Genomic DNA, 27,750 nt, shown 5'->3' on the forward strand with positions numbered 1-27,750 from the left:
TATATTGCATTATAAAAAATATTTATTTGAACTTTAAACTTAATTTTGAAAAAACTATAGTTCTCTTAACATAATTAGAAATGACGACATATTACCATACCATCCTCGGTCTTCAATACCAATTGATAATCTTCATTTGATTTTTTAATAGCCGAACTAAACTCTACTGAGGCCAATTAATGAAGGTTTACACTATGATGGTTTCCGACCACTATATCTTCCGAATTTTCTTATAAAAAGTGGCTGCAAAGCAGATCGATTTTAGAACCAAAACTGAATTTTTATTTTATTTGTCATTAAGGTGATTTTTGGATGACGGGATAGTCTTAACCGATCCCAGTTAATCCTCACTTATTCCTACCAGCTATCCATCCCAACTAATTTCTCGAATGAGACACTAATTCCTTAAAAATTAAAGGTTAAAAGGAGATTATGATAGTATCCATCCAAGAAGTGACATAGACGCATCCATCTCGTTAAGATTAGCCTCTTTTAAGCATTTCTACTTTTTTTTATATAAATGCTAACTTAATATCGAAGATTTTAAATATTTTATTTTTTTTCTAAGCATGTGGCACAAGATCTAGGTAATAATTTTTTTTTAAAAAAACTTTTAAAAATATTTTCTATATAAATTATATTTTTCCATAGTTTAATTAGCAAACGAATTACAACACTCTTTAGATTTGAATAAAACTTGTAATTAAGAAAATCTACATTTTTATTTTATTTAAAACATAGATTTTTTTTATTTTTAAATTAAAATTTAATTTTCCCCAAAATAATTAGGTTAAAATTGCTTATTTATATATTTTTATTTATTATAAAATTAAGAATTTAAAAACGGGAAAAAAAAAATTCTTATAGACTTATAAAAGTAAAAAGAAAACAGAAAGTCAAATTTTCATACATGGGAATCCGGGGTAAAGGAAATAAAATATATGAAGAGACAAAAGAATAAAAATAAAATAAAGGAATAAATTTTTATTTTAAAATTAAATGCTTAAAGTTTTGACCTTTTTTATTCCCTTCTAGCGACACTTTTTTTATATCTATTTTAATATGTCATATTTAATATCTAAATTGTTGATAATCTCATTGTTTTATATATATCTCACTACTCATCAAATCTGTTATTATTAATTATGTTTACGAGGTGCATAAAATATTCATTTTATATTTTAATATTATTATTATTAATTTCGTTCATACCTGGAAAATAAGAAAAGACACATATAATATTATAATGATATGAAGTTTCGTTTCGCAATGCCTCATGGGCACAACATTAAAAATATAACATTAAGCTGATATTTTATTTTATTTAATTTTAATTTATTATTATTATTTTTTTAATATAAAATTTTTTTTACAATTAATTATTTTTTTACTTTTTAAGCTTTTAATTCAAAAAAAAATAGACGAGGAAAGAATATTCACGTTTTTATCAAAGTAAATTTATAATCATTTCATTTTAAAAAAATAAAATTATATATACAACCTTTATGTTACCTCTTTATGTATATTTTATTTCTGTTGTCCGAAAAATTATTTAGGCCACTTTAGTTTGTCGTGATTTATGTTTTATAATTATCAATTGACTTTTTAAAATCCTTTGCTTGTTTATTGATTTTTTTTCACGTAATAGTTTTTGAAGTTGAATTCATTTAAATTGCTCCTAAATTTTACTAATATAAACTTAGCAAAAAAAACAATCGGAAAATATTTATTTTTTGGTGTGCTATATCATTAAATTTCGTCAATTTTGGCATTTAAAATGCTGCATATTCTAGCACTTTAGTGCCCGGAGAAATTTATTTATTTAAATTTTATCAAAACACAATATAATTCGGGTCCATCATTTTATCTGCTTTCAGATCAATTAGTAGTTCCATTTTTCTCTTATTTTTTGAATTAATTAAAATTGACATTATTTTATTTTTTAAATATTTTTAATTAAAAACTGCTTATTATCTTGTCATATATTCGGAAAATTTTTTTTCCTTCCAACAAATTCACTATTTGCATTATTCCTCATAAAAATTCTGTAAATATAAAATTTATTAAGAATTTTCTTATGTAATTTTTGTAATCATATTTAGATTAGATCATGTATATAATCATTTTTAAATAGTATCAAAATAATATGAAGAAAACACTAATTAATAGTCGATGATAGCTAGGTTGAGGCCCTACTGTAGTGAATAAACCAAATGTTATAATCATTACCAGTGTTGTTAAACGCTACTTTTAAAAGTAGCCCTCTATCGATACCGCTATCGTTTTCAAATGAGTAGCGCGCTATTAGAGCTTAGCTACTTTTTACGCTATTTTGATTTTTTTTTAAAATATTTTTTACGTAACTTTAATTCCACAAATAAAATATTGGTATAAAAACATGACTATAATTTGTTACATATATTTATATATAATTTATTTATTATTGCTTTAATAATAATAACATTTGGGTACAGTCATCCACAAGTCTAGAGCGACGATCAGAAAGTATAAGTTTTGCCATACTAAATAATCGTTCAGCACTAACACTTGAGGGCAACACAGTATTAAATTTTGTAAACACACTTTATATATGAAAAAAATCATCAAAAATATTTAGATGAGTATTTTTAGATTTAAATAAAGCATCTAGAGGTTCAATAATATTATTATTATTATTAATTTCAAAAAAATCGTCTATGGTAGGCCGCGGTTTCGATCTTACTATAGTATTAGTATCGTGGTTAGGCATGACATTTTTTAACGTTACCATCAGCCTATCCAGTTGCCCTTTAGATTTAGTCAAATTAATGGCCAATTTAACTTGAAACTAGGATGAACGATAGCACCCATTACATTATCATTATCATCATCATACAGATCTGGAAATCTAATTTAAATAAAGCGATTGTGTTTATTATAAAAAAATAATACCTTTTTAATTTTCAAAATTTAAATTTATCTGAGATTTATTATTTATAAAAAAATATTAGAATAGCATTATATTATGGTAAATAAAGATTTTAAAAATTTTACACATGTAATTAATAATATATTAATTTTGAATTTTATATTAATACTATATATTATTATTATAGATTGTGTTGTAAATTAAGCCAATTTAAATTATGGCTAATCAAGCAAATTCATTCATTTTATATAATTGTATAATAGAAAATAAAAATAAAGTTTTGTTTTGACCTTTTCTCAATGCCTTTTAGCATAGACTCTACCAGCGGTTGGCAAAATTTTAGATTATTGATTCTTTTGAGCTTGGTAATTAATATATGTGGGAACATAATATCCCGTGCAATGTTTATTCTAATTAAAACTGCTTGTATGATTTGAGGATAAAATTTTGCGACACATCTTGCATCGAAACCGATATCCAGTAGTAAATTTTTCTTCAAGATTAAAGTATTTTTTGAATTTTGGGAAAGGATAATCTATATTTTTCTCATTTTCCAAAAAAATTTCGCTATCTTCAACAATCTCACACATTTTTAATAACTAGATTTATAATGCTAACTAGATTTATAATGCATATTTTTAAATATAAATTTCAAAATTAAATTAAATAAAAGGATTATAATTTTAGATTTAATAAAAAATATATTTTAATAATTTTTAGAAGTATTTATTATGTAAAATTGAACTTCCTAAATTTGCAGCGAGCTACCGCTATCGCTATTTTCTAAAAAAAGTAGCCAGCTAAAGCTACCGCTACTGAAAAAAGTAGCGCGATATTTTAAAAACACTGATCATTACCTCCTTTTCCCGTCAAGTAATTTACTATGGGGGGGGGGGGGCAGAACAGACTTATAAGTTTAAGTTTATATACACTAAAATAAATAAAGAGCCAAACAAACCATCAAAGTAATTTAAAAAACTGGACCGTGAGAGTTAATTTTTATATAAATGGGCGAACGTGTATGTGAATAAAAAATTAGACCTTTAAAAAAAAATTATTAAGCCTCACCCAGGAACTGAATTTATTCTTAAAAAAATATAGTTTCGATCCGACCCGAAGCTTGTACAGGAAAGTTACGATGCGGGTTCTTTATTTCAAACACATTTAATATACCCTTTTAATGATTTAGTATGCGTTTTAGTATGAAGTGTAAATATACTATCCTTATTCGATTGTTATAATTACGAATGGTAGTTCAAGATCGAATATGGACAATTCATTTTTTTAAATTCTTTTTTGACTAGGAGACCTAACAGATGACAATATTAATTTTATCTTTCGGTATTCATAATTTGATAAAACGCGATTTTACGCTTATTTATTAATTGAATTTTAATCTATATTTAATTAAATTAAATGGCTCTTAAATCCTTTTTCGCCTTTTTAACAAGCTTCTAAAAAAAACGCCTTTTTTATAATTATATTTATATGGTATATTCCATAAGATATTGTATAAATGGCTTTATAAGTTTTGTAATTAATAAAGATAAAAACAACATGAATTTTTGTTCCGCAATTTTTTCAGAATTGATGCTTCATTTTTCAAAAATGATGATTTTAATATCACTCACATGTTTTACGACTTAAAGAAAAAGAGGTCAAAATAATTAATATTATTGTAAGTAGAATGTGATAACAAATATCATTATTTTTAAATTATATTATTTTTTTGCTTCTTGTCTTATCTTTCTTTCATCATTTATCTTTCTTATATTAAAAAAAAATACGATCGGTTTTGTAACCCATACTATACGTTCATCGTTCGGGTTATTAGAATTCATGGGAAAATGTAGTTAAGGAATCAGGGGTTTTAGCCCAGTCAAGATTTCATTTTGTGAAGAGCAGCTTTTCATAGTTTCATATTAGTCTGCCTTAAATGAACTAAACCTTGAATTAGTAACAAAAAATATCTCTTTTTATATTACGAATGAAGTAGTAAATAAGATAATTTATTTTATTTCTCTCACCAGATCAATCACGCTTATAAGTGAATAGTTTTTTTTGACCATTTCTTAAAAATATGGTAGATTTTTTATATAAAATATGGTCAAAGGTAAAGAAATAATGTAGCTGGAATATCGACTATATTTTGATTTTAAAATAAATATAGGTAACATAACTATTGCTAGCAGTGACTGACCAGGCTCAATACGTAATTATTATTAATGAATAAGAAATCATATTTTTATTATTTAAGGTTTAAAAAAATTATCTTATGATACAATTTTTTTTTAACATAAATATCGGTTAAAGCTGCTAAGGATATTCATTAGTTATCGACCTTTATTGTAATTGTGATTGTGTGAGATTCTGTCTTTTGACCTAAAAATATAATAATATATGCTTTTTTGCTTTATATCCTTTATAAACATATGCAAAGCCAGCTAGCGGGGCCAGGTAAGATATTATTATAACTAGCCAGACTTAGCAAATCTCTTTCATAAAAATTTATTGAGCCAACCCAGGCATTAAAATTTTATATTTTTTTTCTTCTTCTGAATTTAATGCTATTATTTTATAAATACTTATTTCAAAATAATATTACAATGTGTTATATTTCTTTAAATTTCAAGAGTCATATAATTATTAGACTAAATCTATAAAATTAAAATAGAAAATTCACAAAATAATTTAAATAAGTTATTTATGATATGATCCAAATTCAAAAACACTTGATTTGATTGGTATAGAAATAGATAGCCATAGAGGAGAGATAGATATAGACATTAATGATCTGCATCCACCTAATTTTTCAAGACCGGCCGGACCAATATTTTTTAAAAAATTTTCCTACCTGACCCGATCCCTAACAGAATTTTTATTTTTCCCGAAAAAATTCGACCCGAAATAAAGATAAATATTTGTCCGCCTGCCTCGAATTTATTTAATTTAATTTGTTTTATTAGAAAAAAATATTCTATAGATAAAAATAAAATATTGGCGCCTTGTTTCTAGTAAGAATTTTCAAATATATCCGTTTATTTGACAAAATGTAATGATATCTTATTTAAACCCAATCCGTTCCGGCCCGAAATTTTTCAAAATATATTAAGCCCGACCCAGTCCGATCTGAAATTATTTTTCTAAAATAAGACTCTCAGATCTCTAATAGGCATTAAAAATGTGTTGTCAGGAAGATTCGTTAAAAATTAAACGGTCCGTGGCTCATAAAATTTAACGTGCCGGAGCGGAAAATTAGCAAAAAAAAAATTATTGGGCCTATAGACCGGACAAACATATGAATAACGGGCTAGACAACTGGTGCAAAAGATCCGGGCTTATATTCGAATTTAATTAATAATAAAAACTGTGGCGAATAAATTATCGTTTATTAAAATATTATTTTTAAAAAAAAATAATTAATAAAAGGCCAATTTTTGAAGATCTAACTCTGATTTAAAAAATATATTAGTGCATCTCAATAGCAATGTTAAAATTTTACCTATTTTATACGCTAACAATGTTAGCTTAGCGTCAATATGTTTATTTCATCAATGTGTTAGAGCGCATTTTTATAATTCTGAAAATGATTGATACCAGAAATGTATTTCAGCATGTTTAGAGTTCTTACCTTATGAATTTCAGACAATTTTGTTTTTACCTTTGGAGTCATATATAAATTTATATTTCAAAAGTTCGAGACAAAATTTTCTAAAAATCGCAGTGCAAGTTTTTCTATCATTTCCAACTAAAAATCATATTTTTTTAAAATTAAAAAACGCGCTCAAAAAAATTTGACTTTAACATTAAAAAACTAATAAAGCTAGGTTAATTCTTAATCCTCTTCAACTTTGATATTTTTCATTTATGATAATAAATTAAATCTTGAAATTTGATTTTCTCATCTTTTATTATATTAAATAAACGTAGTAAATAGAGCATTCATTATCAAGCGAAACTATATGCTCTTTATATCTTAAAAATGAAAATACATACGATTTCAAATTTAAAACTATTTCAAAAATGGAAATACGAACTTTTTCTTTTTTTAAAAAATTTTTGAATGTTTGACTTATTTAAAATAAAAAAAATAATATTCTTAACTTGCCTTAAAATTTTTCCCCTTTAGTCTCGTGATTGGATCTGTGGGCCGAAGCCTCAATTGACAGGGTCAGTTTTTTAAAATATTTTTATCGACGTTCGGCGGCCCGCCGATTTTGCTGCCGCCTATCAAATTAACCGCGAACGCGCTATTTATTTTAAAATATTTTAAATTAATTTAGTTTATAATTTATGTATTACATTTTTTTATAATTTAGTTGGGCACTCCAACATTGTTAATAATGTTTAGTTCAGCTCTTAAATTATTCCCTGTATTACTCTTAAATTTATATATTTTCTCATTCTCAGAAATAGACTAAGGAATTTCATTTTTACTCATGTCAAAGTAACACAACACATATTAGTAATATTTAATTTATTTTTATCAAAACAAATTAAAATACAAATTTGGTAAGAAATATAATTAATAAGAAACCAGATTTTATAAAATTGTAATTGTCATGAATAAATAGTATTTTATCAAGATTCATGGGACATAAAGAAGTCCTTTTTGCATTAAGTATTAATCCAGCGATGGAAAAAATTCTTTCAGTGTACTAGTTGCAGGTATACAAAAAACCTTCTCAGCTAAATTAGCAAGCCTAGGAAGTTTCAGTCGCTGTTAGCGCATCCTCTTCTAGTATACTATGTTAATACTATGTTACTTGAGTTAAACATAGCATTCTTGCTCTAGATTGCAATGTTGTTATAATCGTTGCTTGGAATGGAATGTTTACGAGCCATTTTGGGTATATATGAACTGGATATTTGACCATTTCCTATAACTTGAATCTCACTATGTGCATTTATATTATGCTCCAAAAGTTTTAAATGTCTAAAAATTGCAATGTGTAGAATTCGAATTTAAATATTCTAAAACAATTTTAAGATTTTAAAACCTCCGATCAAGTAGTCTCTTTCGAATTTCAAAATATAAATTTTATTAATAAAAATATATAAATTATTTGAAATTCGGTAATTGGAAAGCTATGATCAAGCTTTTTTGCATATTTTATTTTAGACAAAGCATATCTGAGCTAAAGCTGGTCAACTAAATCCGTGTATTGAAAAGTTTCAAAGAATGTTTTTTTATTTTATTTAGAACATAATTTATAGGAATCTTGTTAACACTACGGATACTTTCTAGCATAACTAATATGTTGTACCAGCGGGTAGGGCAATTTTTTTTTCCTATAAATTAGATTTGTTGGTGCAATGCAGTTTTATACTATCAGCCTCGTCAGTTATATTTAAAAATGTTCACAAATGTATGGATCAGAATCATAATTTAAAATATGGCCGTAGGAGCATGTTCCATAATCTATAAAATCATATATATAGCCATACAATATTCATCTATGAACCACTTATCATTATCTGAAAATCTATACCACAAGATTCATCAAATTTGTGATCATTCTCCTTAATAAGACAATATTAATTTCACGAAGTTATAGAAAGAGTTCCATCTTGTTATAACCAGTTTAATCAGATATCCCATTTTTCCTTAAAAATGGATGCACGGTTTGGAGGATGTCCATGTTTATTCCACAATTGAAGTTTAAATATTTGAGTTAGGACAAAATTTACAATTACAAAGTATAAATTTTGTACCCTTAGTTTTCTTCATTGGTATAAAAACAAGGAAGGCTTTACTCATCTTCATCTGACGAAAATGTTGAATTGACATAATATTCCTTATAAAATAAATTATAATATTAATAAGAATATAAATATAAATATACATACATTGTTGATTCAATATTTATTAGATTAAAAATCTTGACTGAAAATTTAACAACAAAAATATAAAATAATAAATGGTGGTTGATGTGAATTAAAAACTCGGCTTAAATTATTTATAAAATTTGAAAAATCAATGAAATATGTTTTCCCCATATTTTTTAAGAAAAATTTTAAGTAACTAGTAATGTTTAACGTTACTTAAAAAAAGAAATGCTGCCGAAGGTAACGAATGGCATTCCTTTTCTTCAAAAATAGTAACGCCGTTAGTAACGAATGACGTTCCTTTTCTTCAAATACGCCGTTAGTAATGACGTTAATTTTTGACTTTACTTTACAGCACTACTCCTAAATCAATTTTATATATTTTTTAAAATCATTTTTTTTAAAAAAAATAAAACCTTAATTCCATTTTGCCTCTAATTTTTTATTATTATAGGAGCAATTTTAAAAATTTGCAATCCCTAATTTACATATAATTAGCTTTCATGATATATTATTTGATTATAAATAAAATCAAATAGGAAACCAAACCTTTATAATAATTACTAGCTATAGCGTAATTGAACTAACCGTAGTGTATTATTTTAAACTTGCAAGAATGAATTTTAATTAAAACTATTTAAAATTATACACCCCTTTCAAAATATACGTAAATATAATTTTTATATTATGATAATGTCTCGAGTGTTGAAATTGCTTTCCTTTTTAAAATGTCACCTAATTTTGAACCTTATATATTTTATACATTTATTAATTAGTTTTTTAGATAAAAATATATTATATTATGTTTTATGAAATTTTAAGGGTTTGTTATTAGCCAACGGTATTAAAAAAATGTTATAACATTAGTTAAACCCTGAGAGGAAAAGAAAATTGAACTGTTTGCTTTTACTATAATAATTATTATTGTGAATGGGCTTTTTCATTGAAAGAAAACTAATTTTTTAAAAATATATTTTTTTGAGAAAATTTTTTAGAGTTTTTATGGTTAAAAAAAATTTTTTTTATATTAAAAAATATATAAATTAATGGCTTTATTTTTTTTTATTTAAAATAAGGATTAAATTAATTTTAATTTTTTTTCCCCCTCTTTTATATTAATTATTTTTTTCTTCTCTTTCTATAACAATAGTTATTATAAAAGATTGAGCATTATATTCATTAATTTTATTAACTCTAATGGAAAACATACTAAATGGGTAAAAAAAAATAGATATTACATATATCCACCCATATAGATCCTTTATTTATTTATTTTTTTAATTAATTTTCCTCATTCATATAAAAATTATTCTAGCATAGTATAGCGAAAACTGGTTATCATATTTCAAATAGTATAAGATATAATTTCGTATTTTTTATGTGAATTTTTTTTATATCAATGTTTTTACCAAACACTTCACTTTAAGTATTAATTGAAATACGATTGCTAACATACACTCCCACCTCCCTCTATATAATCTACATATACGTGTTCAATACATTAATTACCCAAAGTTTTAAAAAATATAATTATTTATGTTTTAGCACATGTCAAAGAACTGCAATAATCAACTATGCATATCTCAGTTTACTATTCTCTTGGTCATAACACCACTGATAACATCATTAGCTAATTCTAACAATCCTAAAACATCATCGTTTATCTACATTCCACATTTTTCGGATTCGCATGGCGGGCAGGGCAGTCTGATCAAGTCTGACGAGGGAAAGAGCTCCTATGCTAGACACAATAACGAATCCCCGAATGATGAATCCGATAACAAAGAACCTCAAGATGATAACGGAACGTCGGTCATTCATCAAACAATAAAAGCCCACAGTATACTAAGTGCTTTATCCCACCATTTGGACTCCTTACTATCTCCGACACATTTTTGGCTGTTATCCCCTTCTTTAATCTCCCATTCAGCATCTCAGCCGTTTAGCATAAAATGCTTGCCGCTATGCAGCTGCAAATTGGATTTATTCCGATCTAGGTCCGAGACGACTTGCAGGAGCATGACTTACGAAACCCTGATGGACTCCTTGAAAAATGTGACAGGGACTAACGTTAAGGTTATAGGTATGAAGAATACCACGGAAAATGATTATAATCGTAATGTTAAAGGAGATCAAGGAGCGATAGGTAATGTTAAGGATATCATGGTAAATGATTTGTGGAAACGAAACAGGGGCAGGGAGAACAGGATAACAAATAACCCACCCAGCAAATTTTTCATTGACAGTCATAATTATTTTAATAGTGTGACTGATGATAATGTATACAAAATGAATGTCCATAACTCCACAAAGAAAAACCATTATGTCTACAATATAACAAGCCTGACATTCTCATTTAATAACATACCCTATCTTAAAAGAGAAATATTTAAGACTATAGCCCTCCTGGATGAGGGGAAAGGACTGGACGAGCTCGAGGAGCTTTATTTTTACTTCAACAAGATCATATCCATTAATGAGGATGTATTTGACGATTTCAACAATGTCAGATTAAAGTCAGCAGGAGATAGCAATAATTCCAGGGGCCTAAAACGCATAAAAATTGTGGAACATCATTGGCATCTAAATCCAAACGAGTACTTTTCGGAATTTCCGGTAAAATCTATTCGCCCCTTTGCCACCACTTTAGAACAATTGCAGATAAGTTCTCCGAATGTACGAGCCTTTCCGATTACTTCCTTAGGTCATTTTATCCGATTAAAGACTTTGATTATTAAGTCCGCCGTTTTAAGCGACGTTGGAGCTAAAAGCAATGATTCTTACCATAGTACAGGTAACATACCACCGAATCTCTACGAATTGCAATTGATAGGTGATTCTTTGGAGACCGTCCCAAAGTTTTCAGTTGTGACTAACCAAGTCAAAAAGTTTACCCTATCGAGTCTAGCACTGGTTAGAATTTATAATGATGACTTTGAAAATAACTTTTCTTCTTTAGAAGAACTTTTTATTATTAATTGTAATATTAGTTACATCCATTATTTTGCTTTCAAACCATTGAGTACCACTTTAGTGCATTTAGACTTGCAAAACAACAGACTTAGAAATTTGGACCCTAGAACATTCCAAAATTTAAACAAACTGCGTGTCATAAATCTTTCAGGGAACGATTTGGTACATATTCTTGATGGTTGCTTTAATAATATGCCATCTTTAGAATTCATCTCCTTAAAATATAATAGGATAAGCTCCATTGGATTAATTCTAACCAATAGTTCTTCCGTTAAAACATGGCTAATGAAATCCAATTCCCTTGGCGATGTACCAAAAAATGCTTTAGCGAAATTGCCCAACATAGAAACACTTGACCTGTCCCGAAATTTTATAGCGAAACTAAAAAAATTCAGTTTCGAAAATAACAAAAAATTAGTGAGTTTAGATCTATCTTCAAACCATTTATACCTGTTGGAGCCAAATAGTTTTAAAGGCCTAGAAGACAGCTTGCACGATCTCAAAATTTTCCATAACCGAATTTCCTACATCGCTCCTGCAGTGCTAAAAGATTTAAAAAAGTTGTCACTTTTTGATTTGAGTTACAATAACTTGACTTCTTTGAGTGTCGAGTTGTTCGAAAATTGCCAAGACAGTCTAACATACATGGACATATCATGTAAGTTTCACTTAGTTAAAGCAATAAATATAATTGATATTAGTTATCATCATTTAGAATTTGACAAGTCTTAAAGATTTTAAGTTGCGATATTATCTCTTTAAATAATTATTTGGTGAGCTAATTTTAATAATATTTTTAATTTTATATTATTCTAAGTCCGCCTTATTTTTCATATATCTTCGACTTTGACAATTATAAAGAAAATTTTAAACATGTTTTTTTTAACCAGTGATACAAATTTCGTACCATTTGATTTTAAAATCTTTTAATTTTCTCTTTTAATAAACATTTCTATAATTTTTTTTTTATTACGCTTAGTTAACCCTTGGCATTGTGATTGTAACATGAGAGTATTTAGGCTGTGGATGGAAGCTAGGATATCTAACCTCTTTTTTTTGCATCGTTTCAAGGCCAGGACAATACTGAGTAGAGCCAAATGTGCAACACCTTTACACATGATAAGTGTACCTATATCGTACCCACCATTGAACGCTTTCATGTGTGATTCCGAGATTAGGGAAATCGAATCCCATATTAACAATAGTCGGAAAAATTATGATAGAGGTCTTTACAATTATTCCTCTAACTCTTTTGACATAATACATGAATTTGGGGAAGAAGAGGACACGGGCCCCGAAGAAAAGCATGACTTTACCACCACAGAATCGATGTCACACAGTGAAAATATGTCTTTAAACAGTTTTGAAGAATCTAAAGATTTTGCTGGAGAGGAAGCGAAGGTTGATATAAACGAAAAAGGGAAGGTATCCGAGAAGAATGGCACGTTATCTAATGCTCAAATCGCTACTATTCTGGCCAAACAACAAAGTTTCGACGTCTTTTTGTTGAAAGAAATTAAAGGCTTATTCAATATACTGGACATGGTTTTTAATTCCAGCAATGCGAGCCATCTCGGAGCTAGCTCTCATCGTATCAATGACCATTTGTTTGAAGAAAGTCTGAGTCAACAACAAGGTCAGATTAAAAACCAACCATACAGAGGGCATCATCTATCTAGGCTGAGTCTGGCGCTATCAGGCATAGCAATTTTAGCGATCTTATGTCTATTTTATTTATTTTTCTACCGTGACAAGAAGGAATCCCATTTAAAATACGGGCCTAATCTCACATCCCATCTAAGCAACGTAGGTAATAGCGGTAATTACTTGTACCCACCTCATCATACTCTTTCGAGGCTCTCTTCGTCTCCCCTATCCAGCGGTCCTAGTAGTGACAATAACAATACAAAAAGCATTTCGAACCACTCCCCCTCTAATAGTAGAAATGCCAATTTCACTATAAGTTCGTCAGATCAGGGGAACGATATCGTTGCAAATAAATCATCCGGGATTATAAGTATGGATGATTCCTATTTCAATTCCAATGGAACACATATAGGAGGGCTCTCGTCTCAATTTTCGGCTTCGACCACTTCTTTAACTAGTCATTTGCCCGGTGGTCATAAGCTCGCGTTTAACAAATGGAAACCTGGAAGATTTCATAAGCTGTTTAAACGTGCGCCATTCTAGATATTTTGTTGCACAATTTAAACTCATAGTTATCTTTCAGCTAAATAAATTATTTACTCCTTTCTTAAAAAAAATTCTAATCATTGCTGAAACAGATATAATTATAAAAAAATATATATTGTTTAACGTGATTTAAATTGTTTTCGGAGTTTATAGCAAAGTGATATACACCCCAAAAAACGAAAGCTTCTTATACCAGCTAATTTGTATGCCAAATTTTATATATTTTTGCTACATTGGTTTTATTTTTTGAAATATAATATTTACAATAAAATTTTATGGGAATATTAATATATTTTTTACATAATATAAATAAAATTATAAGGTGAAAACTTTATATCGTGAAAATAAAAATGTTATCGTATAACTAATGTATTTATATTGTCTTTTCCCTTAAAATTACATTCTTAAATGATTAATTATAACTTCAGGGTTTATTATTGTATAATTTAATTTTGCAAAATTAATTTTTCCATTGCCTATTAAAACAAACATTTTTTTTAACGTTGTAGATTTTCTAGTGTAATTTGTGCTACGTTTAATAAGTAATATTGGAGTTAAAGATGATTATAAATTTTGTAAAAATCATAATATGCGTTTATAGGCTAGACTTGGATAAACATCTTCATTTAAAGAGATATTTTATAGAATTCGAATATTAGATATTTTTTTAAATAGGCAATTGAAGTAATTGATTTCCATTTCTTTCTATATTTGTGGATTTTCAATTGTAATTTATATTAAAATATCATTGAATAAGTTATAGATGAATAAAATACTAATATGTGCTGCTAATGATATTATTACCAACAAAGCAGAAGATGGCATATCTTCAGATGTGGTTACTCTTGTAATTTATCTGGCTAGGCTTAAGAATGTTTAAATTTATAGATGAACATTGTTTAAATTTATAGATGAACATATTTTTTTAGAGACATTTCATAGAATAATTAGAATATTAAATTAATTTTTATTTGGAATAGGAAATAGTAGAATAGATGTTTTAGTGGGTGGTTGTGCAATTTTGTGAATTGGTTTCTCAGGGGTTTAATCTAAAATTTTATATAGCTAATTTTTTAAATATTGTCTAACTCAAGAAAATTGCCGTTACAATAGCTGATTTATTTAAATTTCTATTCGTTTATACTTGTTTAATTATAAACATTTCATCCAATTAAAAAATTCTCCTTAAGTTGAACGTGCTTGAGTTAAACTATCATCATTCTTTTTAGAGCTTAAAAAAGTAATTTTTGCTAAAAAAAATCTTTCATGGCTATATTTAAAGATAATAACTCCATTTCCTATTTCCTAATTTAAAATCGCCGATAGTTTTTAAAAAGCAGAATAAAGGTGAATATTTACTAGAAGAATATAACAATCATCCACGTAATTCCGTTTACTAAATGCGCTACCAATATCGCGACAATAAAGATTGATTAGACTGGTTCCAAAATGTCCTACACAATTTTACAGCTGAGCCATTTTAAAATATCCTTTAATGAGATCAATTTTTTTATATTAAAATCGATAATTCTTCGATTTTCATCAAATTTATATCATAACAGATTATAATAATTGATCAGCTGTTAAATGGAACGAAGCCAACCTTAGGCCAGAGGTATCTATTCATACTCTCGTGATTCTCACTGACCTATTCCAAAGTAATCAAATTTATAAAAGAGTTTTTTAAAAAATAAAAATTTTTTTTTAAAAATGATTCATAGTTATACAACCAATTTTGCAACATTCATTTGTTTATTACAAATAAAATGAGTAATATTGAAAATGCAAAACTTCCCTTTCACCAAAAATGGGCCAAATATTTCTAATATCCCAATCCTTGAACATAACGAATACTGATTATAGCAAATTTCATTTTTGCTATACCGGCACATGATGCTAACATAAAAGAAGCTTTTCTTTATTTTATAGTAAATGAACAAATGAGAGGAATAGATTATCCTTGCATTCTTAAGATCAATTATATGTATGCAATATAATTTAAAATCGAAAAAATTTAGATGCCGGCTAAAATATTCTTCAAAAATATTACTTATTAAAAAATCTTTTCCAATTTACATTTATTTATCACATTCAATGCAGAAATAAATACATTAACAATTTATTCTATAAATTTTCTATCATACGTTCCTATCCAACCTGTATACCCAAGCTGGGCTTAGGTCCGAGTTCACAGGTCTCTGATAAATATAATTAGAACCCTTAATTTATTCACACTTTTAAGGCTAGAAAGAAAATGAATAAATTAATTTTAAAAAAGTGAAAAAATGATATTAAGGAAAATATATTTACTTTGAAAATCAAATCTCTATATATTACATTTATAATACAAATATAATTTCCGATTCATGAAACATAACATAAATATATTTTTAAAAAAAGGTATAAAATTCAATTTAATATTAACGAATATAAGAGTAGCATTCATTTCAAACCAGTTTTTATATTTTTTCCAGTGATGACTAAATAATGTTCTTCTTGCAGATCCTTTAAACCTTTTTCGAACATTTCTCTCGATATCAACTGTTTAAAAAACATATTTGGTTGTAATATATTATGGGAAAAATTTCCAAAATATTTATATAGGATAGGGTAATTTTTCTTATTTTGAAAACATTAATTAACGGAGACTTGTTAGATAAAGTAAAGAGGATAGTGAAAAACAAACAAAAAATATATATACTAACAATATCGGAATTCTCTTTGAATTCCTGGAAAAGTTTAAATGTGGGCATGGTTACACTCTTTCCTTTGCTTTCTAACAATCTTTTCAAAGCTTCCAGTAATTCCCCATACTTTTTACGGGTCTCAGAACTTTGGCCAGTAGTTAAAATGCTCATGTCTATCAAGCCGGTACTAGGGTCAGTTATAGTTTGCTTTAAGGCGTCCTTGTATAATCTTTAAGAGGATATAATAAATTAATTGTATGAATGAATAAATCAACCTCTCAGCCTCTGCCACATCTTTTAATTCTACGAATGGAGACCATCTCATTTTGGCGTGAGCTTCAGAAAGCCTGATAAGAGATTCCAATTGCCTAGGGTAAGCCGAAATAAAACCCTTGGTGCTTCCGATCTTAAATGATTGACAAAATTAGAAATTAGACATAAGATTCATTATATATTATAAAATTCTTCTGAAAATAAATGATAAAATTTATAGATGATTAGTTTACAAAGATTTTCTAATAAAATTTTTAATGTAATTGATGAGTTACCTTTCTCATATTGGTATAAGCGTTTATAAGGGTCTGTTGAGCTATCGGGCTAAGCTTGGGATGAACATTCTCTTTAGCATATTTGATGTAATCTTTCAATAACTTTTGATCCTTTTTTTAAAAAAAATCGTATTATTTTTGTAGTCAAAAGTTTGAGAGGCAGTTGGAGCATGTTTTTCCCCTTTGTTTTAAAATGCATTCCACGTTTTTTCTATAAAAATTCTAAAAAGGTTTTTGTGGTTTTCAATGTTGTGATTTATATAAGTTAATAACACATATGCACTAAAACTTTAATAAGATGGAACTTTTATTCGTAGAATAATAATAATAATACTCGGTAAGATCTTATTAATTTCAGTCATATATATAATAGATTAAAAGTTAATAAATAGCTGAAATTGGACCAACTGTTATCAAAAAAAATTAATAATTGCCCAAAAAATGCCCCGAGTTTGACTTCCCTTAAGTGCAATGTGAAAAAGTTATGACGAACAGCCTTCAAGGCAAAATATATGCTAAAAGCAATGCGATATTATTTAACAGCTGGAGCAAATAAAATCTTTTATATGGAATCAATTCATATTTATCAATATATATTAAAGATTTCCGATTCATGAGGTTAATTTAAGAAATGATTACATTAAAGAAAAATCAATTTAATTAAAAGATTTTGATAAATTAGAAAAGATGATAAGTCGTATAAAAAGGGAAAACCCCATTTTTAAACAATCTTTTTATAAAATATTAACGTGATTTTTTATGAGAAAGTTAATTATTAAGGAAAAGTAAAAATCATACTAATTATAGGGGTATTAGATGTTTTAAGTTTATTTTAGCAACTATCCTTAAAAAAAAGAAGGAATATTAATAAAATAAATTTCTTCCTTATCATTATAGTCATTTCTTTTTTTCCCTTTTTAATACTAAATATTCTATTTTAAAAAAATTGCCTTACAATAATTTCAGCATTAGATTCATTTCCAGTGGAATTGCTATTAGAACTTCCATTGGTATTAGTGTAATTTCCGTCGTAATACAGTGATATCAAATGATTAGCTAATTTTCTATCGAAAACTTCTGACTGGTAATCCAGTATCAAATAGATTAGATCAAATCTTAAAAAAGTGGTGCGTGTATAATAAAAAGGGTGTTAAAATAAAATATAAACAATTTAGTTTTAATTAATTTATTCATCCCTTCTTTAAGATTTAAATTCATAATTTTTAATGTTAACCTGGATAACAAAGTATGAGGTAATTTAATATTTTCTATAATAGTTTTTTTCGTGTTCCATTGGGAATCGATTGGGTTAGCGGCCGCTAAAATGCAAGTCCGAGCATTTAACTGACATATGATGCCTGCTTTGGCTATTGACAGTGTTTGTTGTTCCTTGTTTAAAAAAAATAGATAACAATTTTTCCAAAAAAAATAGTTTTATTTCATCCTAGAAATCAGAGAAACTACGGAGACAATGAGTAGGAAGGTAAGTGACTGAATGAATTATTAATTAATATTATACCATGACTTCATGAAGCACTGCACGTGTGCTGTCATTCATTTTATCGAATTCGTCTATGCAACATATACCCTTGTCACTTAAAACCAACGCTCCACTTAGAAAAATGTGTAAAAAATGAAATAAATTTTACTTGATGGTTTTTATTTACAAAACTAAAATGAGGAGCAATGTCTTAAAGGTAAACTTAAATGTATTTATAATTATAAAATATAATGCCACCTTATTATTTTATTTCAAATTAAGAAAGAAAGGATTTCAAATAAATATTTATTAACCTATCAACTTTGATCGAAATCGGATTGAGTTACCCTACATTCACATTTAGCGTGAATTCATGACGAAGTTAAAAACAAGCATATATTATATAATTCGCCGCGAATTCGTGCTTACTGTGAATGGAGTTAAGCCCCTTGTTTAAAAAAAATATAATTTGCCAGAAGATTAAATTTTTTAAATAATTTTTCTTTCTTCAAATGAAATATAAAGTGGTTTTCAAAAAAAATGATTAGCTTGTCATTCCCTTAATCACTACTCACTTAAGGTATAAATTGTAAACAGTTTATAAATGATCAATTATAATTATAAAAATACTATACGTTTGAAGAACGGTGTGATTAGTATCCACATCTCGGCTTATGGAAGCCGTTAATCCCACTGCAGTTGATCCCCTCCCAGACGAAAATTGGCTCCTGTCTACCAAGCCATATACGTACCGCAGCAATTGAGATTTAGAAGTGCCAGGATCACCACATAGCAGTATGTGAATCTCGCTCCTGTTCATGAATAGTCAATTACACATAAAAGTAAACACTCAGAAATAGTAAACCTGCAATTTCCTTTTCCTATGCCCTTAAAGTCTTTTTTAGTACCCCCAAAGAGTTGAAGCAAAATACCCTTTTTGATATCGGCGTTCTCGTAAATGGATGGCGCTAAGGAGTCAGCTAAAATATCGTATAGCCTGGGGTTCTGAGACAAACGTTCCATAGCATCGAATTTATCATCGGCCCAGCCGTTTTTATTATTTCTTTTATTTTCTTCCTCCCTTTTAAAGAAAATATGTAATTTTTTTTTATTATTTATCTTTTCCTTTTTTACATGGTGATTTAATTCTACAAAAATAATCATATTATTTTATCTCGTTATAAAAGTTAATAACCTTTTTTGCAAAAAATATGCCTCTGTACACTGGATATTTTAAATATTTATTTTCTTTTAAATACATAAAAATTTATACTATTTGACATTAAATTATAGAGAGAATATGGAATAAATATGCACAAAAAATCAAATGTACATTAACGTGTTTTTAAATTCTCCAAAAAATTAGGTAAAAATTCTATTTATTAAATCATAGTAAATTATTTTAAAAAACGTTTTAAAAAGTCTAAATTAAACATATAAGCATTTTTTTTAAAAAGGTGGTAAAAGTGTTGTCCATCAAAGTCTTTGATTTTGTGATACAAACATTGTAACATTATTATATACAAACACGATTGTATATGTACTTATCCATATTATCGGCGTTATCCTCTACTAATGCAGAAGGTCTGGTGATTTTTCTCACATGTAGCAGGTCAAGATGAGTGCAGTATATGGCTCTTATTGTCCGATTTCTTGGGTTGATCCTAGAAGGCTTAGCCCTAAAAATACCGGTAACTGACACTCTATCTCCTGGCTCGCAACTATCTACCAAATCCGAGTATACCCAACAAGTCAACGATTGGGGAGTGTGTCCAGAGCCCGTATCATCTTATTACCCAAGGTAAATATCGTTTTTTAAAAAATATTATTCATAATATAAAATATTCCGGACATGAAAATTTAAAAGGTTCCCGATTTTCTTAATAAGATCAAAATTATTAAAAAATGAAAATCTTCAAAAACAAATAATTAAATTTAGAAAAAACTAATTTTATTCAATTATTCAATATAATTATGCTAAAATATCCCTCCACTCCCCCTTAAGAAATATTATTATTGCTTATAGTGTGGTTATAACTATATACTATATATATTTTACGGAAACTATTCTTTTTCATTGAATTTCTGTTTTTTACAATCAATTTTATTGGAGGCAAAGCCATATAGACATTTATCCTGTAAAATTTCTTTATAGCATTTTTGCTATTTTTCCTGTATATATTAACTAAAATAAACAAAATATCTTTCCTTATAATAGATTTATTTATTTTTGAATTTTAACACCTTCATTAATTTCATTGCTTTCCATGTAAAAACATAATATACAATATATTTTGAATATTAACCTGGGGCTTCTTGTAGCTTAACGTATTGCTTATCCGAAAACTTAGACCTATTGTGCACTAGAGTGAAAGAATGGTTGCTTTTGCATTTGTCGCACAATGTAGGCTCGCTTATTTTACCCCGGTCCAAATCTACACCCATGGTTCTTTCGCATATGGTACATTTGAAAAAGGCATGATACATCTCTGGTATTATTCCGGAAACGCGTATAACTAATCCATTAACTGTTATAAGCTTGTCTATGTCTTTTATAGGAGGCGGCATTTAAAAAAATATTATATATATTTATTTTTTTAAAAATGGCATACCTTCGGGATTCAATTGTCTCATGTTGAAAGTTCGCTGGGCATTGTAAAAACGAACTTGAATCTGATGTTTCAGAACGGTATCCATGTATTTGTCGAAAAATATTTCATTAGTCGCAATGTCGAAAGCAGAAATTATCTCTGTCGGGTAACATATCAGCTGTCTATATAGTTCGCTATCGAAGCTTTTAATATGCAGGCAATTTATATCCAAAAAGGGATCTTCCAATATGCTTATCTTTGGGGAAAATTTATTTTACATTAATGTTGTCTTTTAAAAAAAAAGAATAACGTGCGTCATTCATTGGCGAAAATCGATATATGTTCTCTTTCAATGTTTATGCTTCGTTTATAGTAAAGGCAAAAAGCTGGGACATCGCTCAAGCGATCCGCTATTTATTGCTAAACGATAGCATAGTTGCATATTTGAACAACATGTATTTTTAAAATTATGCATCGTTTGAGCGCGGTTATTAAAAACGCGTTTATAGTAAATTATTCGCCATTATTCAAATCTTGAAATATATATTTTTTAATTATTAAACATATCCTTCATAGACATTGGAATCTTTTTAACTTGTATAATATAATATAGAATAGTGTAGAATTTCTTTTTCCCATAAAATAACAATAATATATGATTCAAAATAATAAAAATCATTTATTAATAGTTGTATAATCAAAAAATCATTTTTAAATTAATTGTTTTTCAAACATTTTTGTCTTATTTGCAAGAGTAGTTATAGCGGACCGGAGATCAGGACCGCATTCATAGTGAAATCTGAACAGCTGGTCGATTTAAAATCTGTTTAAAATATCAATTTTTCTTTATTAAAATCAATAATAATAGAGAAAAATTGATCTCATAAAACGAATTTTTAAAATCGATCAGATGTTAAATCATGTCGCATCAGATCCATCTAAGAATATGAACATTTTCGGGATTGTTTTTTTATTTAAAAAATAACTCTTCTAACCCCGTTTTTCCCGCGAAAAATATAACCAAACTGATCGAAACTTTTATTTTCTTAACTCTTTATGACATACAAACATTTTTTTTTTGGTTAAAAATTATCATTTTATTATTTTTTCGTTATTTTGTGGCAAAGATAAATATTAAAATAAATATATTAATCAACTTCAAATTTAAAAATAAATTAATAATTCATCGATAAATCTGATTCACATTTACACTGATATAGTGTGTTCTTTTACAACCTCGACTAGTATTGTTTTGCTCATAGATGGCAATAGCTGAATCTCGAGGATTAGGCGATATTTTTGTGGGAATAATGAGTTAGCCATTTCTAAAAATAGGCTCAAACCGAGCCCAAATTTATAGTTTCTCAAAATAATATCTTAATTTATAATTAGACCTGAGCGCCGTGATCTACATGGTCGGTTTATTTTTAATGGCGGCTGACGACGCGCGAATTCGATATCTGATAAAAAAAAATTCGCGACGCATTTTAAAAATTTCAATAAAATTAATTTGTAATTTTTTTCTTCAGTGTATTTTTATAGATCAATTTATTTAAGCACCCTTAATTTCATCGATGTTATAGAGTTCCTTAAAAAAAATTCCGTGTCAATCAAACCCTATATAAATTTATGCATTTTATTTTCATTATTCTGAAAATCTATTTTAAATCGGTTAAGTTACAAAATGCATAATATTAAATTATATTTCAGATGAGTTACGCATCCCTTGGAAGAGACATAGTATCTCGTGCTGATAACAGGCGAACCCAAGACTAAAAAGTAATTATCATTTTTGAATATCAGCCACTTATATTTATATCGGCCATCGATACCGAAAGTATAGGATTGCATTTCTTAAAAAATGTTATGTTAGTTGTTAGACCTATAAATAATCTACTTATTGATTCCGAGCAATGGGGGGGGGGGGGGGGGGTAAATAACATTATAGGGTAATCCTCCGGGACCAATTTTCTAGAAAATAAGAATATTTTTAAAGATCTTAAAATTGGAATTATTTGTTGCTATTATAATTTTCCGTAATTATAAATGGAACAATTCTATATAATTTTCTTTTTTGAGATATGAGATAATATGTAAAAAGAATTCAAATCTAAAATTAAAAATTTTTATTTTTAATAAATAATTTATTAATTGTAGCTTATAATAATAAAAAAATGCCATTTAAAATAAAAAGTATAATTAATAAATATAACATTTTTCAGCCGGCGTACAAGGATTCGCATTCCAATGTGACAAATTTCCCGCAAAGAAATCAGTTCATATTTCCTAGATACATAAACTACGTGGATAGTCTTCTGCAGCTTCACGCTGTTTGGGTGTTTGTTTTACTCGCGTTCGCGTATTTCTTATCGTGGACGATTTTCGCTGTGATGTGGTGGTTCGTATCGTATGCCCATGGCGATTTCAGTTATCGTAGTGAGTCGACACCTCAAACATGTATAACTGGCATCAGAGACTTCTATTCCATATTCCTATTTTCCATAGAGACTCAGCACCGAATTGGTTATGGCACCAAAGCTTTAGACGATAGATGCAGGTCGGGCATCTTTCTTTTAATGTTCCAGTGTGTTGTGGGGGTAATCGTGGATTGTTTGACTACGGGAATATTATTCATAAAGTTTTGTTACCCCAAGAAGAAAGAAAAGTGCATCATCTTTAGCGAACATTGCGTGGTGAATCAAAGGAACGGTTTTTTGTATCTGATGGCCAGAGTCTCGGAGACCAATCAAATCCAACTAACAAACGTTTCTATAACGGCAGTGCTATTTCGCGAAAAAATAACGCACGAAGGGGAGGTCATACCCTTCAACCCGTATTTCCTACCCATTCACACGTGGGAAGGGCAAGAAAATTGCGAGAATATTAATCTTACGGTACCGCAAATTATTTTGCATCACATAAATTCGAAATCGCCGTTGTACGATTTGGCGATTAATCAAAACGATATCATCAACGAAAACTTTCAAATTCTATTTATGGTTAACGGTTACGCTAAACCAACGGGTATACCGATCCAGGTCTATAAATCGTATTATCCAAGTATATATATTATATTATATAATTTAATAAGATTACGCCTATTGATTTAATTATTTTTTAAAAAGCTAGTATTTTGTGGGGTCATCGATTTCAAAATATGTTTGTGCTAGACAAGGATAAAAATTTTTGCGTCGATTTCATGAAGTTCAATGAGACGGTAGTTAAAGAGGTGGGACTTCAGGCTTGGCGACAAAATGTCGATAGAGGTGAAATGTCGTTTACTGATAACAGTCTGGCAGAAAAATTGACGGACATCATGAAAGAACATAATGCTATAATTATGAGAATGGAATAAACGTAATTCGCGATTTTTTTTAAACGCGAAAATTAAATATTTTTAATAATCGGTAAAAATAAAAAAATTTTAATCTTTATTCATATTCAATAAATAAACTGGGGTCAAGGGTTAATTAAGATATTAAAATTTTATGAAGTAATTATAGGTAGATGGTAGATTTGTGAAGAGGGGTGATTGCATTTTAAAACAAGCGGTTGGCAGTGCATCGATAAAACAACATACATGGTAAACAGTGTAAATTTGTTTGATGCCAACAAAATTTAGTATAAAAAATCGAAATGTAAAATTTATTTTTTTAATTTTTTCAATACGTTATTTTTACCATAATTATATCTGTAATTTTATAAGAAAAGTTGTTAGAAATATAATGGAAATAATGTCAATCATAATATTTTCTTGCAAAAGAGGTGCATTAGGATACTAAATATCTTTTCAAGAAATTTAATCATACAAACAAATGAAATTTTAGGTCATTTTGTGTGAAAATTGGAAATATATAAATTAAAATACATTTTCTTTGCCCCTAGAGGATCAGCAAAATACTTTTTGTTTAATTTTATGAACCAAAATATAATGTATCTTACTGATGTAAATTTTTCATTTAGATGAAATATATTTAAAATTAAATGAGTATCTCAAGCAAGGAGTAGGATTAAAGGTCAGAGAGCTATGGGCTAGGGTTATTTAAAGATTTGATAGATTGGTTTTTAATAAAATTTATTTGAAATAAATTTTATTTCCTAGTAAAAGTTTATTCATAAAAATATTAATATAAAACTTGTCTTATTTAGCTATTGATAAGACAACTCTCTAATTTGATTAAAATTTTGAGTTCCAATCAAATTCCTATTAACTACTATGTATTAGAAAATAGCATCATAAATTGGGCAACTGCTGTAAAAAAATCTTGCTAATATTAATTAAATTAGTTAAGTTTTATTGCATAAATAATCTCATTTCAGATATTAATGCAGGCATATCATGTTCTTTATATTTTTAAATTGGTTATTTGTCAAGAGTCCCTCGACAAATACTGCAGTAAGTGAATGACAAAGTATAAATTTATAGAAATTTGGAGAACACTTGAAGTTTTTAGATTTATAATTAAATAACAGTAATTTAATTGTTTATGCTATGTACTAGTTCAACTTATTACTAAATAACTGACTGTTAAGCTAGCTATATTAGAGATCTGCAAAAGTAGGCCAGGCCCGTACATGGCCCGTCCCAAACGAGCTTTGGGCCAGGTTCAAGCCTAATTTTTTAAAAAATCGGGTTCCAGCCAGGTTGGGCCTGATATTTTTAAATAAAATTTGAGCCGAGTCATGTCAGGCATTATAATTTTTTTTAAATATGTTTAAATTTATCAATTTTATATTGAATTTTTTATGATAGAACTAAACGCCATAACATATGGCTTTTATTTTGAGTAATTATATAAATTAATTTCTATATTTTAATAAGTTCGGGCTAGGCAGAGCCAGTAAAATTTCTTAAAAAAATATTTGGGGTTTGGACTGGGCTGGCAGAACTTATTTAAAAAAAAAATTCGGGAACCTGACTGGGCTTGAAAAATTAAGCTCAATGCAGATCACTAAGCTATATAGATTATGCTAAAAAGCCTATAAAGAAAGAGAAAAAAAAGATAAACAGAAATAAGTATCAAAATGTCGAACCTAGATATGGCTAAAATTTTTATGAATATTTATTTAGCAAAATAAATATAGGACTTCCTTACTTGTGTTATAAATTTGATATGTGCTTTATTTAAATTTTAGGTGTTATTATAAGAGAAAAACACCCATAGAACAGGGTAGATTTTTAAACTGAAAACCCACCCATTGTTTAGAATCTTTTATTTGCCCACTGGTACAAACATCTAGTCTAGTCAGCATAGCCTGGCCGTAAAAGAATTAAGTCAAGGTTAAGTACCAGGATTCAAGAAATTTTTTTTATAGCTTGTAAGCAATATGAATTTTTCTATATAAAAATTAATCACAAGCTAAATAACTTTACAAAAATTCTATGCAGGCAAAAAAATAATTACACACTAGTGTGGCCTATTCTATATAGGTAGACAGGCTGAGTTCCAGGAAAAAAGATTTCTGTTATAAATATTAATGAAATTTGATATTAGTAAATAAAAAGTGGTATTAATGCATCTATGTGATATATTTATCAAATTAATTCAAAATAAAAATTTTAATATAGGACTTACTTCCTCAATTTTTTGTAAATAATAAGGTGTTTGAATGTCATCTTCATTAAGAGTATCATCTAAATCATCAAATTTTCTTTGGAGGGTAAATGTCATTAAAAAATTTTTAAATTTCATTTGAGCCTCATTTATACTAATATCAGTGCCCCATATAACCATTTTACCTGCTGCATTATCTAAAATACTAATATCTGAGGTAGCAGATGGAGACATAACATTTTGATTTTCATCCTATCAAAAAAGTCTTTAAAAAAATTAACAAATTATTATACCTGATTGCCATCATGTAAAGTTAGCACCCTACTTCTATTACTACTACCTAGATCTGGTCTCTGTCTATATGGTGTCCCTGGACTTTAATTAAAAAATTATAAGTAACAATATAAGAGGCTCACGTTCTATCACCAGATATCAATGATCTTGGAGTTCCATATGGCATAGGAGAACTTGCCTCTTAAATAAATATTAAACATTAATTATTAATAAATTTAAAGGTACCAGTTCCATATCTTCTTCTAGAGTTAGGAGTGGATTGCAAAGACATAATGAAAAAAGGCAAATTTCGCGGGTTTTTAAATATTTAACATCCACACACAATATAAGAAATAACGATGTTTGTGATATAAAATGTAACAAAAGTTTAATATCGTAAAAATTGAGTAAAATAATGTTAAAAAGAATATTTTATATTAACGTTATATAGAATTTACAGCAAAATAATCTTTAGGTTTTCAATATTCAATTCCCGTTACTGGTTAACGGTGCACATACATACCTCCTCCTATATATCATTTTTAAACATAGTAGTTTTCATAAAAATAATATAAATAAATTTAATATAGTTCGGAGATTTTTATTCAAATATAAAAAAGAAAAATATGAAAAAAAAATTATTTATATCCCTAAAAAGCCCTCAAACATGGCGGATTTATGATGTTTAAAAAATACAAAGTTTTCTAATTGTA

At 27.8% G+C, this 27,750-nt stretch overlaps 2 protein-coding genes across 2 annotated transcripts; one reads left to right on the top strand and one right to left on the bottom strand.

Moving 5' to 3' along the window:
- Nucleotides 1-1,333: 1,333 nt before the first annotated feature.
- On the top strand, nucleotides 1,334-14,201 carry LOC135927970 (uncharacterized). The gene is made up of 3 exons (XM_065464259.1): nucleotides 1,334-1,452; nucleotides 10,283-12,368; nucleotides 12,690-14,201. Exons 2-3 carry the CDS (start codon nucleotides 10,286-10,288, stop codon nucleotides 13,898-13,900), a joined length of 3,294 nt encoding a protein of 1,097 aa, XP_065320331.1. The 5' UTR covers nucleotides 1,334-1,452; nucleotides 10,283-10,285; the 3' UTR covers nucleotides 13,901-14,201.
- A 2,144-nt stretch (nucleotides 14,202-16,345) lies between these two features.
- Nucleotides 16,346-27,329, bottom strand: LOC135928588 (DNA replication licensing factor MCM4-like). Its single transcript, XM_065465044.1, has 16 exons — nucleotides 27,284-27,329; nucleotides 27,181-27,238; nucleotides 27,058-27,139; nucleotides 26,786-27,016; nucleotides 21,231-21,465; nucleotides 20,925-21,167; nucleotides 20,163-20,406; nucleotides 19,484-19,699; nucleotides 19,254-19,430; nucleotides 18,658-18,751; nucleotides 18,373-18,527; nucleotides 18,094-18,253; nucleotides 17,139-17,249; nucleotides 16,866-16,996; nucleotides 16,609-16,819; nucleotides 16,346-16,444 (listed from the first exon to the last, which is right to left on the bottom strand). The coding sequence occupies exons 1-16, from the start codon at nucleotides 27,327-27,329 to the stop codon at nucleotides 16,346-16,348; spliced, it is 2,493 nt and encodes an 830-aa protein (XP_065321116.1).
- Nucleotides 27,330-27,750: the final 421 nt, after the last annotated feature.

Source organism: Gordionus sp. m RMFG-2023, chromosome 4 (genome assembly GCF_954871325.1).
Source record: "Gordionus sp. m RMFG-2023 chromosome 4, tfGorSpeb1-WG-v2, whole genome shotgun sequence".
NCBI classification, from domain to species: domain Eukaryota; kingdom Metazoa; phylum Nematomorpha; class Gordioida; order Chordodea; family Parachordodidae; genus Gordionus; species Gordionus sp. m RMFG-2023.

Coding starts and splice junctions, on each gene's coding strand:
- LOC135928588 (XM_065465044.1), bottom strand. CDS start 27,329: ATGTCTTTGCAATCCACTCCTAACTCTAGAAGAAGATATGGAACTG. Junction 18,254..18,372: donor CCTCATACTTTGTTATCCAG/GTTAACATTAAA, acceptor CACTTTTTTAAG/ATTTGATCTAATCTATTTGA. Junction 16,997..17,138: donor CTTATACCAATATGAGAAAG/GTAACTCATCAA, acceptor CAATCATTTAAG/ATCGGAAGCACCAAGGGTTT.
- LOC135927970 (XM_065464259.1), top strand. CDS start 10,286: ATGTCAAAGAACTGCAATAATCAACTATGCATATCTCAGTTTACTATT. Junction 12,369..12,689: donor AACATACATGGACATATCAT/GTAAGTTTCACT, acceptor TATTACGCTTAG/TTAACCCTTGGCATTGTGAT.